Source organism: Varroa jacobsoni, unplaced genomic scaffold (genome assembly GCF_002532875.2).
Source record: "Varroa jacobsoni isolate VJ856 unplaced genomic scaffold, vjacob_1.0 scaffold_1446, whole genome shotgun sequence".
NCBI classification, from domain to species: domain Eukaryota; kingdom Metazoa; phylum Arthropoda; class Arachnida; order Mesostigmata; family Varroidae; genus Varroa; species Varroa jacobsoni.
Window position 1 is genome coordinate 182116 of NW_019214348.1, and position 17955 is coordinate 200070.

A 17955-nucleotide genomic window follows, 5' to 3' on the forward strand; every position below is an offset into this window, starting at 1 on the left:
CGTACAATAGTTATTGTTTGATTACCGTAAAAAAATGCTCCCAACTACGCTCAGGGTCTGCGCTTGTAATTCTCAGCGTGTCCTCAATGAACCATGTAACACCAAAAATGCGCGCCTCCCGAGAACAGCGTTGTCTTCACAATGAACATCAACAAAAGAAAACGTGCGCTAAGCGTTCTAATTTACCTCGACCTTCGACGCGCGACGGCAGTGTGCCAAATATGTTAGCAAAGGCGCTCCTGTCTTGTTTGCGCATGAGTTGTCCATTTGCCTTCACCTAGCCATCTTTTGTCCCCGCCCCTGTCAACTGTCATGTTTGGATGGCTTCTAAAGAACGAGGGCCGCCGCGTAGAAAACGAACTCCGTTCTTCTACGGAGCGACACAATTGCAGGTTTTCCTATTTCTCAATGTTCTTCATCTACAGGCGGTGAGTCCTCCTGAACAACATGGCAATCAATCTTAACGATTTGTCACACGTTGCTGAAATCAACGACGACGAATAGGGCCACTTGTTAAGCTTCAATAGGAACGCTGTGAGCAAACAGAGATTAGGGTCAGGCTAGCGTAGTATGAAAGGACCGTGTGAAGGATAAATATCTCTCTTTATTTCACTCTGCATATTTCTAGCTATTAAAAAAACCACATTAGCAACCAAAAAGGGAAAATAAATATTCAAAATGTTCGTCACAGACCAATGAATTGAACCTGATGTCAAGCAGTCAATATACGGAGATCTACTTAGTCACTTAATACATTAGGCAAAGTATAGAAGAAAATGGAAATACTTAGTACGTTTTATACTGTCATCGACAATAATCAAGCGCCGTTCTTTATATATATAGATATCATTTACACAGATGATGTTCTACGTGCCTTGATTTTTATCACCCATCGCGTCCACGCTCTTTTGAACGCTGCTCAAACTTAGCTTGTACAAACAACTTGAATCAGTAACAAAAAAGTTGACCCTTTATTTGGTCCTCTTAACACATTTTATTCCAACCTACGTTATGGCCATGTCGATCCTTAGTAGTCATTTGTACACCAGCTCCTGCGTGTATAAGCTTTACGTAATTCAAAAATCTTCATCACGTTTCTTGTTTGGATCTTCGTAATAGTTCCCTTTGATATTTCTGTAAAAACTAGGAATAACTGATTACCAGTGCTGACGCCCAAGAGAAGCGTAAGTGCTTGATGTCTTGTGAGATTTTTTGAGAGAAATACGGTCAGATTAGTCTTGCGAATAGAAATTTAATGTATATCTAGTAGTTTTCTTACTAACGTTTCTGTTTATATGTTAAATATTTGATTTAATTATAGTTACGCTCCTTACAATAAACAAAGTGTGATTTGGTTAGTTTTCTTTACTATTTTAAAAATTCTGCCCCTTATATTTATACCGGCAATTTCGTTGAAGATTTCATTCGGGCCTGTTAGACGACAGAGACGGTCGACAAATAAATCGTGCTCTCTACGAGAATATTAGAGGAACATGACTACCGACGATCGTACTGGACGTACGGGGTTTACTCAGAAGTGATAAGCTTAAGTGCCTTGTGAGCTACCGCTTTGGTGACGAAGAAAAATCGCTTCTGATCACCTCCAAAACTTCTCATTGTCAATCCAAAGGCCCCGAACAATAACAGGTTTTTATATCGAATTGTCAACAGCGGTCGGAAATGATGTCTTCTATCATGTCGATACGAAGGAAAGGAAAAAGTGAAAAGTTTTGAGAGGTACACGGAAGGCCAGAGTTCAACGATATTTTCATTCCAACGAAACAATAACTCGAGTTGAAGACTGGAAGGGATTTATGCTCTGCGAATTGTTTAAGATGAACAGGACGGTCAGCAAAAGTCTACTTATAGCCAAGATTCAACGAGTAAACAGGGCTACGCAACGGAGTAGGCAATCCTGACAAAGAACGAAGCTCACCCTGCAATTACGTTAATAAAAGATTCTGTTGCACTCACCATATTCTCGAGACGTCACTCTGATCAATTATCACTTTTTTCTATCATTAGCAAATGAAAGTAGTGACCGTACCTTTGCCAATAGAGAAGGTCTAAAGATGTGGCTGTACGAATTCAACGCCGGATCCGAAAATTTCTAGCAAGCGTAAATAGATAAATTGGCTGACAGTTGGGACATCGTCGACGAAGATGCGGACCATTACAAAATATATTATGTCATTGCTTGAAATCGTATAAGAATTTCTGTCCTTTGACGGGTAAAAATACCGAAACGACTTCTATTCTACTCTATAACGTCATTTTTACGTCGATGCGACACTTCGCGATATCTTCCTTAGTTTTCGCAGTAGAGATAACACAAGGACAACCCGAAACGAAATGTAAAAGCCAAATATTTATTTAATCCGCATGTTTTTTTCCCTACGACAACATGCTCTATTACCTCGTGAGATACGATACTAATTCATACGCAGTAATGAACTCTCATACCTTCTTTCACAGTTCTTCTATCTCTAGAGTATATCATTTGTATAGATTTGCAGTTTTGTGGGATGGGTGTGTTTCTTTTTTTTGTTTGTTATTTAATCTACTGCAATGAATGTCTAGCAATTCGCAGTTGGTCTTTCCTTGTTTCCTTTTTTCATTTGCGAATCATCATGATATGAGGTGAGCCCCATTTGAAACTACTGCTAATGATAAGAACTTGGTTTCACTTGGAGTTTTATATATATATATATATAAAGTTCTTTCGTAACCGCACAACAATAGTTTACCAATCGGGTAAGCTAATTGGGGCGATTCCATCCATCATTGTCATCAGCATTGATTCCATAAAAAATATCCCATATTTCTTTTGATCTTTTTGACAGGATGTTTGCTTTCAGGGGGTTTCTGCTACTAGACATTATATCGGTATGATCACCTTCCCTGGACAAATGTATATATTTGTACGTACATATACATGACACTTTAGAGCAATTTTATATTTCGAAATTGTACCTTTTCTTAAGAGCTTGCAGTATTACACTATATTTCAGTCTCTTGGTTATAAAAAATATATAACTGTGAATGTTTAAATAGTAGTCGAATTCTATTCGTCAACGTTTCGCCCTATTCCATCAGCGAACGAGTGCCAAATTAAATTATTTTGAGCACTTCATTAAATGATATACACAGCTATGGCATCGGTACCTATTTCAGGTGTCACGCCTTAACCGATTAAATCTCAGTGTCAAGTGAGAGGTTTACTAAGAGTGTGATGTATCTGAAAATGCATAATCAACGAGCTCAGTTTATGGAACACTCAGACATGGAAATAGTACTCTGACAAAGATGCTGAGACGCGCAAAACTAGAAAAAAATAGAGGAAAATAATGCTAAAATCTACTCTCATCGAAGAGACAAATGGAGTCATGTAAATACGACAATAAGATAAAGAAGAAAAATAGTGAACATACAAAAATAAATAGATTACATAAAATCAGTAATGAGATTCACCGTTATTAATAGCTTTCAAGCCTCTTGTCACCTATTATATAGTTATGTAGTTGAAAGACGTTTTTACGGCTGTGTGTGTACACGAGTTAGTGTTGCGTGTCGGTCCTTTAATGAACGAATGGCGGTCATCATAAAAAGGAAGATCTGTTCGTGGCAAGAATTTCTTCGTCGCGAGGCGTTCAAATCTGGGTTGAACTTTATTGTATAGCTAGCTTACTTGCTCGATGGGCCATCCAGCACTTGAATTAGCGACCTTTTATCGTTCTTTTTTTTTAAAAGACTAATACAAATACTCGTCTCTAGATACATAACTGCACAAAATGGGCTGCTGTTGCAGTCAATAAAAGAAGACTGTTTAGATTTTGTTCTAGATTCTGTTCAGGATTTTGGCATATAGCTAGGAATTGCACGTCAAGGATTTGAACTTACGCTGCAGTCGTGATTTTGTGTGCTGGTCCTGTGCGTGTAGCCGTTCGCCTGTAGTGACCGAAACAATCCCGAAACATATATCATCGCTATACATCGTTGTGTCATCCCTGTGGTTAGCAGTAGCGAATACAACTGATTTAGTTGTTGCTTGTTGAAAGTTGTTAACCTTCATTCATCGGCCACTGACGATCGCTTTTAGCTCGACAGTGTTTACACACTCCCGCAACTTTTCGGTCAGTCCTGAAGAAATTCACCGGCGAGCGCTAACGTCATGTCCACCATGTACGGATTAGGTCCCCTTGTTTCAAAGACCCTATATTGCATTCGTTGGTCTTTTTGCCCTTTGCTCGTTCCCATCTACGTCATTTAGATACTTGTAATTATTCTTTGAATGCCCAAGTGATTATCAGTATAGCCGTAACACTATTTAGTCGTAATTCAATTTCTACTGGACGTAACACTTTACATATCATTATACATCATCGTTTGCGTTATATATAGAAACGATGCAGTCAGAAATGTAGCGCGCGCCCTGCGCATTTCTCTCCATTTGGACTGGATTTGGTAAGAAAACGGAATCTATCTACTACGGCCTGTTTTAGCTTAATATTCGTGTCTGTGTGACCCGGCCAGTAAGTTAATGCGTTTAAAACAGCGGAGTTACCTGGAATATTAGGGATTTTCGTAAAATAACCACGTCTTTTAAAAATCCTGTTTTATAGGCGGTACAAGGCATCCATGCGTCTACCGCCATGCTTGTTCAGGTCGCCAGTCCTATCTTCTCGCGTTCAGTTGTTAGTTTTCGAACTTTTTCCTTTCGCTTGTGAGGACGAATCGACTAAGGTACCGTTATTCTTTTTCTTGAGAATCAGCATCAGCTTTTTCGACATGAAGTAAGGTTTTTCTCTCGATCCGTCATGTCGCTCGCAGTCCTCTAGGAAACAGAGAAATAGGGTATCGACGGCCATGTTGTACACATCGAAAAAGCATGTCGTAATCAGATAGGCGCCAAAAGCAATCAAGAACACGGGGAATAAGGGGTAGTTGAGTTCGGGGATGTATCTATTCAACTTCTCACAGCTGCCCGAAAACACGTAATAGGCTAGACCGGAAGTGATGCCAACGACGACAAGTTTCGAAGCCAAAAGGAGGAAGTCGGTTACCTGCAGATTTACAGAGGCATCAATAAAGGCATAAGAACAAAATAAATGCGGAAGTAAGGAAATTGAATATCAGGTGTGGAGAAAAAGTGGAAATGAGATCTGTTCGTAAGTCTAGTCGTGCTTATGATTATATCGTTCCGAGGCTATGTATGGTGCTCAATCCGCACACGACACGCATTTTGACAGAATATTGTATAAAAGCGGGCAAAAATCTATCGACAGACTGAAAGTCTTCCCCTTAAGCTTGTGCATGACTGACATCGTTTATGAGACTTATGCGCTGTGTATAATGAAACGTGGAGATTCTGTGTGTTAGCCAGGTCTAGATTGTCTGTTGCTAACCTTGTCCACAACGACGACGCGGACGACGTTGCGCATTAACAAAAGGAAGGACCTTCTAGCTGACGCGCAGAAGTTCTCGCCATAGATTGCCGTCATGATATAAGCGTTGCGATTAATGAAACGCAGAAAATTCTCTAGGCACCAGCAGAAGCAGCGACAACAACAACGAAGCGCTTTCGTTACTTCATTATCGTATTGCTTCAGCTTCTGTTCGATGTACTCGATAATCGTTCGAATAAACGACACAGTTGCGATAATCAGAGAGCCAAAAGCTAGCGTTCCCATATGGTATCGAGTCGTCGCCCACATAGCTGAGCACACCGTCAGCTTGGGAATGTCCTGCAAAACGAACCCCAATAACAAAGCGTAGAAACAAATGACGCTCAATATCGAATTCGATTGACAAGCACAAAAGAATGATGGATTAGTGTCGTAGACACTGCATGTCATAGGCGAATTGGTGTAGAGAAATTTCGGATTGCGCCTTAAATAACAGAGGGAATTCTCACACATAACAGACCCAGCTTCATTAGAAATAATCAGGAACTAAACGGTATCCAGAGAATATCAAAGCCGAACTACTAAGACAAAGATGTCACCTACAAGCCTAGTCACCCAACATCAAAAATTCTATTACCAATTGAGCAGTTTGACGTTTAGCTACTTACTACTCTTAATTGGGTACATCTCCGATAAAATTAAATCAGGACCCGCTAATCCATTAGCGTTGGCAGCCTCAGCACCGTTCACAACCTATCGCGAAACTAGAAGCCCTAATCGATGTTGTCCTTACTATGCTAACAAACGTTGATTCTGTAGCTATAAGGGTGCGGATCCTAACGGCGACTTGATATTGTACAAATCTACACAATGCGATACTGTACAAACCGCTATCGAAGTGACAAGTGTAGACTTTTACACTATTCGATAAAACAATGTCAAAAGGGGCTCAGAAGGGGCAGATTTAAGATCTACCATTCGTAAAACAATATTTTGCTTGGCGCATTGAACAAGACCACCCCAATCCTATCATATTATCCCCATTTTAATAAAGGAGTATGTTGATAGATCCAGATGCAGCTCAAGGACAGGCAATAGGTCATTAGCCTAGACAAACCTTCTTGTTACGCGTCCAGTAGTAGCTAGCAACAGCAGCTGCGAGGGTCATTTCGCCGAAGGCCACGATGAATGCCGACATCCAGAGAAAGCCACAAAAGTTGTACAGGTGTGAATAGCTGACATGAGACCCGAGAGCGCTGTTGCCGATCGTGCACGTTTTATTATTGAATTTTGAGTAGCCGCCAAGGTCTTCAATGCATTGTTCATAGTACGATTTCGTCGAGGTATCGCTGTACATAGTCGCGTCGATACCACCGGCACTCGATGGAGTTATGGACATCAGCAGCCTGTTTGTGTTTTAGAAACGAACGGAAACGATACACGTATTACGATCAGTATTGTTGAAGCTGTCCGGGAAATGCAGAATATATGTCGCGCGCAAGCGAACAGCAACGCGTCTAAGGATACCCTTTTGACGAAAGAGCTAAATAGGTTATTAATATATATGCTTGCAATGTTATAAAGGAAACCTTATTCGTTCAAACGGTGTAGCATTTACGTATCGTTTACTTGGGACTTGAAGCAGCAGCTCCTAGGCCAAGGCTACATGCGGCTTCATCTTATACGGGCGTTTGTATGCGCCCAGTTTCCTGTTCATATATTGCCATTATGTCGGCACAAAACTGCTCTACCGTGACGAACGTAAGTGGGTAAAAAATAGCCCGCTGGGGAAACACTTACAACGCAACCGTCGCTGTAAACAATAGGACGATGAGCTGCAACAGGTAGGGAAATACTGGGAATATTAACGCTGTTGGCATGTAGCCGATAGCCCTGCAAGAAAGTCCGTAGGAAGAAATGGGATGTTACGCATCAGAGCTATCGCTGCAAGTAGCAAATAGGTAAGCAGCATAAAGACGAATTTCAACACAAATTCATACGTTTACATCATTAGATAGTTAGTTATGAGGTAAGAACGTATATGTCAAGATGTAACGAACGGAAAAAAGTACGAACTTAGCGGCCTCCTTAATTAGGGCAGTAGCGATTTGCACGCGTTCGCGAAGGCAGATTATGACCAAAATTAGAATGGAAAGAGCAACCGATGCTAAACAGCCGAGAATTAGCCACGTTTTTCGATTTCCCGTATAATATGAGATCTTGCGGGAGAAGCCGATACCTTCGTCCGCTCCTGGAACTCCTTTCAGCGAGATGTACTTGTACCACGAAAATGCCGTAGCTAACAAAATCGAAAGGCATGATGAAAAACACGCGTGATTTACTGCCTTCGCCCGTCGTAGTAACGTTCATGATGTTATATTTCTACAAATATTATTACCAGGAATTACGATATACCGACATACAGACTCATAATCGTAAAAATGATAATAATCATTAATTATTATCATAATTACCATGATCGTAATTATGATTATTAGGGTTTTGATGTTACTAGGGTTCAAGTCGCTTCCGCGATATCTCACCTATAATAAGGAACGACAGAATCCCTAAAATGCCCAACCAGACCATAAGTCCTGCCATTAATCTAATGGCTACGATCCAAACGAGCGCGAGGATCATGGCAATAAAGAGACCGATTAGAATCACCTTCCACGAGTTGCTGAGGTCTTGCAAGAACCGCTCAAAGTATCTTCGGGCGTTGAGGATACGCTGCATCTTTCGCTCCGCCTTCTTGAACAGCTCATTGCCAGACAAGACCTTGCCATCCGATGATGTTATGGTGATGTTAACGCCCTTGACGTGCAACACATATGGAAAATGAGGAAAAACCATTGCGCCCGTTAGATTCATTAATCGACCCATCGATTTGCTTCGTGAGCAAGTAAGCAGAGGTAGACAAAGCCTAGAACTCGATCGATATGACGATTTAAGTTTACAAATTCTAGCTAAAACCGTTAAGGTACACTAAAACTATTTCTAACAAGACAACAACCGAAGATAATCTATTAGGATGCTATAAGAAGGAGACACTGCATTCGTTTAGATTGGTCATAATAAGTCACACTGATAATACTAGACATTGAAGAAAATGTTCTTTGTTTCATATATCCTAGTAGGCAAAAAGTTATCCTGGTAAACAACGGATTGGGATGCCGTTTATATTAACTCGTGGGAATGTACGTCTGTTATTTTTAATTAGATCTAAGATTTCGTCTAGACTTTAAAAAACTTTAGCTAGCGTAATAGTCTTCTCCATAAAGTGCGTGCGTAGGATTTCAGGTTGCAGTCAAGCCTGACCTAGCTCAGATCTTAGTTTGGAAATTTCCCTAAAAAAAAGAAACTACCGTGTCGTCAACTTATAAACATCACCATTTGGATAAAAACAAAGACTTCAGAAAAGAGTCGATAGGATCGGTTTCACACCGAGCTGTCATAACTGAGTCGTTCATAGTAATCTCATACAAAATCTATTTGGAAATTCAAGTTTAAACGGATAGCGAGCTTGGAAAGCTTGGTTAGCACTCGATCAATATTAATCGGCGAAAAATCGTCATTCACACACGCAATACCCATTTAATCAATAATATTGGACTCACACTAGCACTCTTCTATCCTGTTTGGGCACTTACGTTGTACGACTGGAATTCATCCTCGACGGACGTTGGGCTCGGAAAGCAGCGTCCCGCGGCGCTCACTGACGAGATGTAGTAGTAAGCGCACGGAGCACTTGGTCCGCTGGTCAGAAATTTGAGGTCCTTCGACATATCCGTTCCGTAAACGCAAACCATGTGTTTCTTAATTTCAGCGACATTTGGGGGGTCCCGATCGTACTGCGCAACGCTAAACGTCTTCGACGGACACTCTTTTACACACACCTGCAGGATAGAGTTAACAGCACACTAAATGTCACGTTCAGAGGGAATTTATACAAAAGAGTATGTGTATAGAACAAGATGTGTAATTTCTGGGTGGTTCAAGGTTGATTTGAATTGATAGACGAAAATTAGGGGATAATTAGTTTTTTTTTAGCTTTTTAGATTTTTTTAATTTAGCGACTCTGTGATGACTGCCCAGATTAGTTCGGTTGAAGATTCGTGATAAACTCTAAATTAAGATGATTCGAAGGTAATTAGTTACATCAGTCGTGCGGCTAACTTACTTTCACGGCACCATTTTCAAGACTCCACATACTCGCATATGAATTATATACAACAGTATGTATGTACCTTGCAAAAATAACCTTTCAAGGGTAAAGAAAATTACAGAACGTTTGTTTCGCTAAATAGCTGCTAAGCTATATTTTTTCTTCTATAAAAAGTAGTAAACTTCATCGAAGTTAATCTCGTGGAACTAATCAATATAGCTTTACAAATATATACTCCTAGTTTTGATGCTATTATCTAGTAAAGATTTGAGAAGCTGATTTAGAAAAACGGGGCAAGCTATTGTAGATCAGAGCAGAAGTGACTTCGCTAGCGACTGTCCTATCGGCCGTAACTACGTTTAGATAAAAGTTAGGCCTGTCGAGTTAAGCATATTGATGATAGATTCGGAATTAGAATACGTATTCGTACAACCCTATTTATGTATACCAGAAGAATACTTTTTCAGAATTAAAATGTATCCCTGAGCAAACAGATCAAAAGAAGACATGTATGAAGAGTTTTTAAAGAAAACTCATCATACATGTCTTTGTCCTTTCGGTCTAGTGGTAAACAGTGTCCTACTGCACGAGACAGTTATTAGACCCTGGCCAAGCCTATATTAAATGACATATATGTATTAACATAGCATAAATGCCTGCAATCGATGCAGCCCGCTACGGTCACTAGCCGCTGTCACTTGTAACGCGATAAGATGGACCATTTTGCCTATGTTTGCAAGATGCCCAAAGCTTTAAGTTACCTCTTTCATCGTTTGTTATACCTTCTTATCGATGTATATTCTACACATATAGATATTTGTTTAGATTCTATAAACATGGAATGAAACCAATATGCAGAACATAGCGGATAACGTAAATGCTAAATCGTGAAACGATTTCTCTCGAGTTCATACGTACTGCAAATATCTGAATCTTTTTTTTACCACTTATGCTTACTGGTTGTTAGTTACGACTGATTACTTCAAAATACGAACCTGCGGCGTCCGGCAACGTGTCGTTGGAATCCACTCATCGTCTTCAAACTTTGGCTTACATTTGAAAAGATCGAAAAAGAAGAGATATGGCCTGTCGCTGTTAAATCAAATACAAAAGAGAAAATTAATTTATGTACTGCAAAGGTACTGCAAAAAAAATAATTGATTTTGGTAAACGAACAAGTTTTGCAACAACGATAACAACTTTCGGCTAAGTTAGTGGGATCATCGCTTCCAGTGTAGTGATACATTGCCGGTAGGCAAGCATTTGCAGAGCTCAAAAACGTCATATGGAAGTTATGTTGCACCTCAGATCGGTTAAATCACTAATATGGGGGGCAAACATACACATAACAGTAGAGAAGAGAACCGCTGAAAGCTTTAGCCCGTTGTTATGGAAAATCACCACAAACGGTTGTGGTTACAAATTCGATGGAGCAAATCTATCTTTTTCTAAGTGCCTTTGCTATTTAGAGGTCTATATAGAAATACGCTCAATAGTTACGTTAAGTGAATTAACTGATTTGGATAAAATCAAGGTAAACTAATGCTGTCGAAATTTGTGCAAGCTCTAGCTCAAACGGAAAACCCATAGTATGTGTCCCTTAATAGACGGATGTACGGACAGGGTACCATTGCGCTCTGGCAGGTTATGGCCCCATTGCCACCCACGATTCTTAGCTACAGCGGGCGACTGAATTCCGCTGCCGGTTATAATATATTTACGCTAAAAAGTAAGTCCCTTATGCAGTCTCTCGGCCGGCGGATGTTGTCCACATCCTATGCCTAGGCACGGGCAACTGACATGTAATTGTCTATGGGCAGACACGAAAGACGATGCGGTCAAATCTCTCACGAAGTGTACGCAATTACATCGGGCCGATTCACCGTACGCCAAAAGGATAATTAATCGGTATAAAGTTATCATTTCAGCTAAAATCCATGTCATAGAGCTTACCGTGTTTGTTTAGTGATGCAGAGTGAATCGAAATGTTTCGTAAATTACTATGTATTATATTATCTATTACTAGTCAGGTGTTATAACTATATTTTAAACGTTAGTACTGTTTAAGTTAGCATATAATCCCGGCGCATCGCAGTGTATAATTTATTATCATCAATCTAGTGAGCAAAATAATTACGTTACTAAGTAAATAAATAGTTGAGTAACTTACGCATATTTGCCTGTTCCGCAGATATTTCCATTGCTGTCCGAAGGGTAAATTACCCGGTTAATGTTACCTTGCTTAAAGGCTAAAAAAATATACATGACTTTATTATTAGGGCGAAAGCAAATCAGATAAGTTCACCGAAACACTAACTTATGGTGCTGATGAATGTAATAATAACTAACTGCTCCCAAGTCACTGCAGTCAATTTACCTATTATTGAACTGACGAATATGAGTTCCTTTTTTACCGTATATGCTTCCATATGATTATCCATATGACCGACGCGGAGCTCGTATTCATTCAAACATGATTCTATATTCTAAAAGATAGTACTTGTTGCAGAACAAAAATTGTATATATATATATAGGGCGTATGGAACGAATGCAAAAGTTAAATATGTAATCGATCAAATACGTACCAAGTCCTGCAAGAATGGCCCAGCCGGCTAGAAATACGATAAAAAGCAGTAGAAAAAAGACATCTGTACAACTTCTTTGGATTACAGGACCCTTGAAGTTTGGGTCATAGCTAACTGGCTCGCCTGAAAACACAAGGGACGTAAGATAATTAATTTTATAATGAGAGCAAACGTTTATGCTCTGATATTTCCTGTAGACATATTTTCGGCGTCTTGAAGATGAGACTGCGTCCTATTTACCGTTAAACTATTCAGCTTACGGGTCACGGTGTTGGCCTAGCATCGTTAAAAGGCAAAGTCATGTATTCGATGCGCAGTCTATTAGCGTCCCGTTTAAGAAGGTTTCGCTGGGTGGAAAATAATTAAAAAAAAAATTGTAAATGAACAATTAGTCGATAATATTATAAAAAAATCCACTAAATTTAAAAAATAGATGTCAAATAATTATTTTGTATGGGCTTGTCGCCGGATGTTTTCAGTAGATTTTTTTCTTCGATCGTTACTAACTTCGAACAAATTGTCCTTCTATGAGCTTATCTCTGCGCTCTATTAATGTAGAGATGGTTTTATTCATTCAGGCAAATTGATAGTTCCGTTGCTTGTTGGCCTATTAAATTTAAGGGCACTTAGCTAGGCCTACTCGGGCCTAGGCAAACTGTTCGTTATGCAGACAGAAGTTAATGGCCATTTGAAATAATGCTTAGCAACACTACCGGATGTAAAACTCAAAAAATTATTTCGGCAAAAACTCACTCATATACCACAATAACATTATTGTTAGATGATATCCCTTACATACACAAACGATCCTGTAGCAGCTTTGCGTCTGACTAGGCACTAGATATAGGGCGGAGGGTATAAAGGTTCGAATACCAAGTAATTTGCCGTCAGAGGCATAGAACCAATCTAGCCAAGGCTAATTGCAGGGTCCCACAGTTGTCGTTCTGCAGCGGGATACAGAACTAATTTTCCCATAAAAAACAATGTCACCTTTCTTTCACAAATTCACATAAAATTTCTTTTGAGGCATAGAAAACTGCTATCCCGATAGAACAACGACTCATTCGCTAGAGTTTAATCACAGCGTTAAAGTCACTACGTGTAGAGCGTGTATCTGGGATGCCGCACTTAGATCATTGTCTTACAGGGTATAGTATCAAGGCACGACAACTCTCCCATAATCTTACACAGCACATTCGGTGTCGGATCCATGAAACTATTGAAAACTATACGGGCCCCGAGTGCCTGGCTATGGCTAACCCGGATATATGTGGCGAATTGTAAAATTCACTTGCGTACATATAAGTTACCTCTAATGTTGAAGCGGGAGGTCTGATAAGCATTCACCTTGAACTATATATAACACAACCCGCTCAGCCGATAACCTATATACTTATTATGTATGCAAACAACAAAACTTTTAATTAAGTTCCATTATCGTAATATCCACTGCAGCTAATAGTGCTAACGTAGCAGTTGAAGGATGCATCGAACAACGGTGAAATGTAGTAACTTAGCTCTCCTCTCGAAGTGCCCTATTCGTGGCGTACCTATCAATACCTCTAATTATTCGTTTGACGTAAACAAGCTTTTGGAATCATGTCTTTTAGGTGTAGCATCAATGACTTAAAGTCTGATCATTTACTAACTTATCTAACGGTTTCGTTAATAGATCTACAAAGCTGCACGATAACCATACAGGTAGTTATTATTAGCCTCCTAAGCCTGCCTAAATTTGTATGGGAACGTTAGACTGCTATAGGTTAAAAATTGCTCTTCAGTAGTTCCTAGGTGGAACTTCTAATAAAAGGGTTTACAACAGCTCGACCAATCACCGTTTACAATTGCGTCTGAGCTAGCTAGCTTCTTAGACACTGTTGACTGTTGCTAACATGGCACGCTTCCGTCCCAGCGTAAGGCACCATGACCGCGCGCATAGTCAGAAACTTAAAAACATACCGAGTACAGCATGGCGCCGTAGTCGCTAACGTAATATCACACACCGCTATTCATCGTGGTTACAATGATTTCGTTTGACAAACTGTTTATTATGCCGTTCCAACATTACTCAAATTGTTTCATGATCATATGTAAGTGATATGGACCACTGCCTAAAGAATAACTACCCCAGGATAACTTGTTAGCAACAGCTGTGTGGTCATTTTTTTTTTTTTAAAACTTCCTCCCTACGACATACTAATGGTATACAGCGGTCTTAGGCACGCGTTACTTTAAAATCAGACTGCGTATTAGCTTGGCAAAAAATATATACATGGATAGTTGCAAGTAAGAATTTCAACAAGAAAGCCAGTAACTAAAACCTATTAGTTCCTATATTTTAACAAGCTACTCGTTATGGACTGTGTCAGAGTCCAGGGCGCAGTTGTGAAAGTTTATCTGGTAGTTATATTTAAAAAGATAAATGTCATGCAGGACCTTGCGCTGCTATTGTATATAAAGTGATTTCTGACTACCTTTTAGGTTACTGTATCTGTCTAGTCTAATTATAATTGCAACAATCGTCGCTGTAAACCTTGAGAACTATAAGATTATAGTTGGTTAACTATAAGACTATAGGGCTACATCGTTGCCCCAGTAGTTTCATCAGTAACCCATACATCAGGATTTCGGTTAGTCAAATCTTGCATTGTTCTTCTAATTTCCAACAGCAAGTTCAGTTGATTTGTTTACAAAGTAGGTAAATCAAAGGTCACCAGTGCAGTACTAAGGAAACATAGAAGTTACTTGAAATAGGAAGTTAAACTATGTTCATTTCACTGACAGCAAATAAGTACCGCTATATATGTCTCAACCATATCTCATCACTGTTTTAACTAGGTTTGGTTTTGACGAACGCTTACGGGCCCCGTAACGATGCCGTGACGTTCAGATGACGACTACGATCCGGAACTGCTACGCAACACATGAAACGTGTCCATACGAATGCCGACCTACCCAAAAGTAGTATTATTATCCACTTATACTTCGATTTTCTCTACCGAAATTGGCTAAGTTAACCAAATATCTCAGACGAGATCAAAACATCCCGAGGAACTTATTAGAGAACTACAAGATGTTTAATGTAGCTAAGAATCCGGGGTGCTTTAATTACTAGGCATTGTATCACGTAACGATCATTGACCACTGATCAGCTATCCAGATGGCTCGGGCTATCGTTTAAGTATAGCTTATATCATTGATGCAGATGGGTTCTATATACTTCAATAAACAGAATTCATCAGATGCCACCAATACCCTCATCAGTAGATCCGGTGTTCCTATCCACGAGCTCAATTGTCGACGCAGCACCTTCAAGGGGGCCTCTGCTTTTGGCTAACTTCATCATAAAATCCACCACATCCGTATGTTTGTCTTCAAAGCTTTTTCATTCTATCTGTTGCTGTTTAATAGCTAGTAAATCCCGATAACGATACTGTTTCACATCAGGTCGAGTTCAATGGCGTCCTTTTACTAAATGCATAAGATTTTCTTTGATTTTCAGCAGTCACGCCGTTCCTCCAATCACAGCAGTCGATTCGGTAAGACTCGTCATAGCCCATCAAGCTTAATTATTCAACGGCACGAAATTCGCGATACGCTTGAGTTGGGAAAAATGTTTTGTGGATCAGATAGGTCGCACCTTTTTCTGCTGCTCTGGGCTTCGAAGCTGATCGCCTTGCAGACCGAATACAACCAACTGCCTTAGAAAGAGCAGCTATAATGGACAAAGCACAAACAAAGAATTGCCGGCGACCCGGTACCCGCTTCGATGACGCAAGACAGCAGAAGTCACGATATTCTCCGAGTTAGAGATAAGCTCCAGAAAGCCAATACCGCCAGCCGCTGTTATTACTATTACTAAAGCAAGCAAATACTCAGTGTGTCTTCCTGTAGTCGGCCGTAGCCATCAGTAGATACGGGCATGCACGGCACGCGAATAGCTTGCATTGATGGCCACACCATATTACCTTCACATGGCCGTTGCACTGAATGGCCTAATCGTGGTAGGTCAGGTTAATCAACATAGGATAAAACTACCTGTACAATGATAATCTGGTGGGCGTCATAAACCCGGACCCTATACATACGAGCTATATGAAATATGACCGAATAGCCGCTAATAAGAGGATTTATCGACGATTTATCAAGCTTTCGAGCTAGAATATGAGATGAATAAAAGCGAGAAAAAAGATGCAAACGTAGGTTACTCGTGCTGTCCGATAGGAACCGGCGAGCGACTTTGAGCTAGACGATGACATGACAGACGGAAAGGCTAAGCGAAAGAGTAACAAACATATGGAAGGAAAATGCTGGAATCTCCATATTTAGGGTATACAGAGGTCGAGACAGGTTGATATCGCTTTGTTTGCTTCTGCACCAAGATTAGCGGACAAATAAAAAAGAATATTTCATTAGGTAAGTACGTTATTACGTATGATATGTTTGTTCAATGGTTCATTTTTTGCCGAAAGAGATCGCTACAGCGAACTAACGTGTTACTTTCTCGTCCGTCTACGGTTGCTGTAGGTGAAGGTCACGATGTCAAGCGAGGTCCCGCCCTTCATTTTTAAGTAGACTATCATGGACCACGTTAAACATAGGGGTCAGTCAGGCCTATGGGCGTGCCGCACCTTGCAAACGGTCGTCTGCTAGGCTTCGAACGTAGACATTTCTGTTCTATGAGAAGCTAAGTATTTTATATTAAGCTGAATGAACAATAGAATACACAAAATCTCTCCCGCAGAGTACACTTACTGCCGGCAAGTTTGCATACAAATCAATCACTATAGTAAATCTGATCTCAATAGGACGTGATCAAGACTCATAGAAAAAATATTAACCTAGTTCTACCCGCCTGACAATACGTACGTTCTTGAGAGTCATTTGTTATATACAAATCATGAACTGGTCACAACAAAAGAATTATCTTGATGTTAGTACAACAGCGTATAGTTAAATATACCTAATTTTAAAGTAACTAGACTGATCGTACGCTACGTTTCGTTGTAACTAAATCAAGCTGGGCGCGAATAGTAACTTTTTAATTTTTGTTTCGCTATTTCATGGATATTTATCTGGTTGTTCATATTGACCTTGCGTTTTGACCTTGAGAATCTTTTTTTTTTACTTGCCTATATATTTACATTATATTTGATAATTCTATTAATAGGACATAGTTAAACTACACATACATTAAACTTTGAATATATATTGAATAAATGACAATATTCGTGCCCGAATATTCTTGTCCTTATTGAAAACACACTACCATCTCTAATTGCTCCTGGTTCGAGGCCCGTTAGCGCTTCGTACTTGCATCTAAAACAATTATTTATATTCAAGTTATTTTCGTTATCAATAAAAAAAACCTTCGAAGTCTTCCAAGCTGACTAAATCATTGTTTCAATTCAGTTTTGGTATAAATAAAAATCGGTTTAACGCTTCAGTTATAGAGGGCTTCTCGATTCGTGCGGGTCTAACCACTAGCTTACCTAAAAACTATCCAACAGAAAAAATATATATTCTTTCTTTAAAAAGAGTCAGACACCTCGAAGGATGACGACAGAATTTCTGCTTCAATTTCTCTATGTAAAAAAAGAAAAAAAAAAATATGCAATGCAGTAATTGTGTATGGTACAACAACAAGTAACGTGACCACCTGTAGAATGAAGCTGAGCAAGGCACAGGCTTTTTATCCATTTACCAGGAATGAAAAATTAATAGACAACTGTGATAAGATAAAATGGTGTTAGAATCGCATGAATATATTAACCAGTTTAGCACCATGTAACCCTTTAG

At 39.7% G+C, this 17955-nt stretch overlaps 1 protein-coding gene and 1 long non-coding RNA gene across 21 annotated transcripts in view; one reads left to right on the forward strand and one right to left on the reverse strand.

Annotated features, from left to right (window-relative positions):
* The first annotated feature begins 32 nt into the window (after positions 1-32).
* Positions 33-2583, forward strand: LOC147752163 (uncharacterized). Its single transcript, XR_015314866.1, has 2 exons — positions 33-428; positions 1672-2583. It is a non-coding gene; the product is annotated as an uncharacterized LOC147752163 (long non-coding RNA).
* The window catches only part of Ctl2 (Choline transporter-like 2), an 81677-nt gene continuing 66072 nt past the window's right edge, over positions 2351-17955 (reverse strand). For all 20 annotated transcript variants that reach the window (XM_086972367.1, XM_022850151.2, XM_022850153.2 and 17 more), the window contains 10 exons: positions 12157-12279; positions 11741-11819; positions 10566-10662; positions 9056-9301; positions 7949-8219; positions 7482-7704; positions 7206-7298; positions 6523-6811; positions 5406-5744; positions 2351-5063 (listed from right to left, as the gene is read on the reverse strand). In XM_086972367.1, coding sequence (XP_086828493.1) covers positions 4689-5063; positions 5406-5744; positions 6523-6811; positions 7206-7298; positions 7482-7704; positions 7949-8219; positions 9056-9301; positions 10566-10662; positions 11741-11819; positions 12157-12279 — 2135 coding nt within the window. In that variant the 3' untranslated portion in view covers positions 2351-4688. The remainder of the gene's footprint in view (positions 5064-5405; positions 5745-6522; positions 6812-7205; positions 7299-7481; positions 7705-7948; positions 8220-9055; positions 9302-10565; positions 10663-11740; positions 11820-12156; positions 12280-17955) is intronic.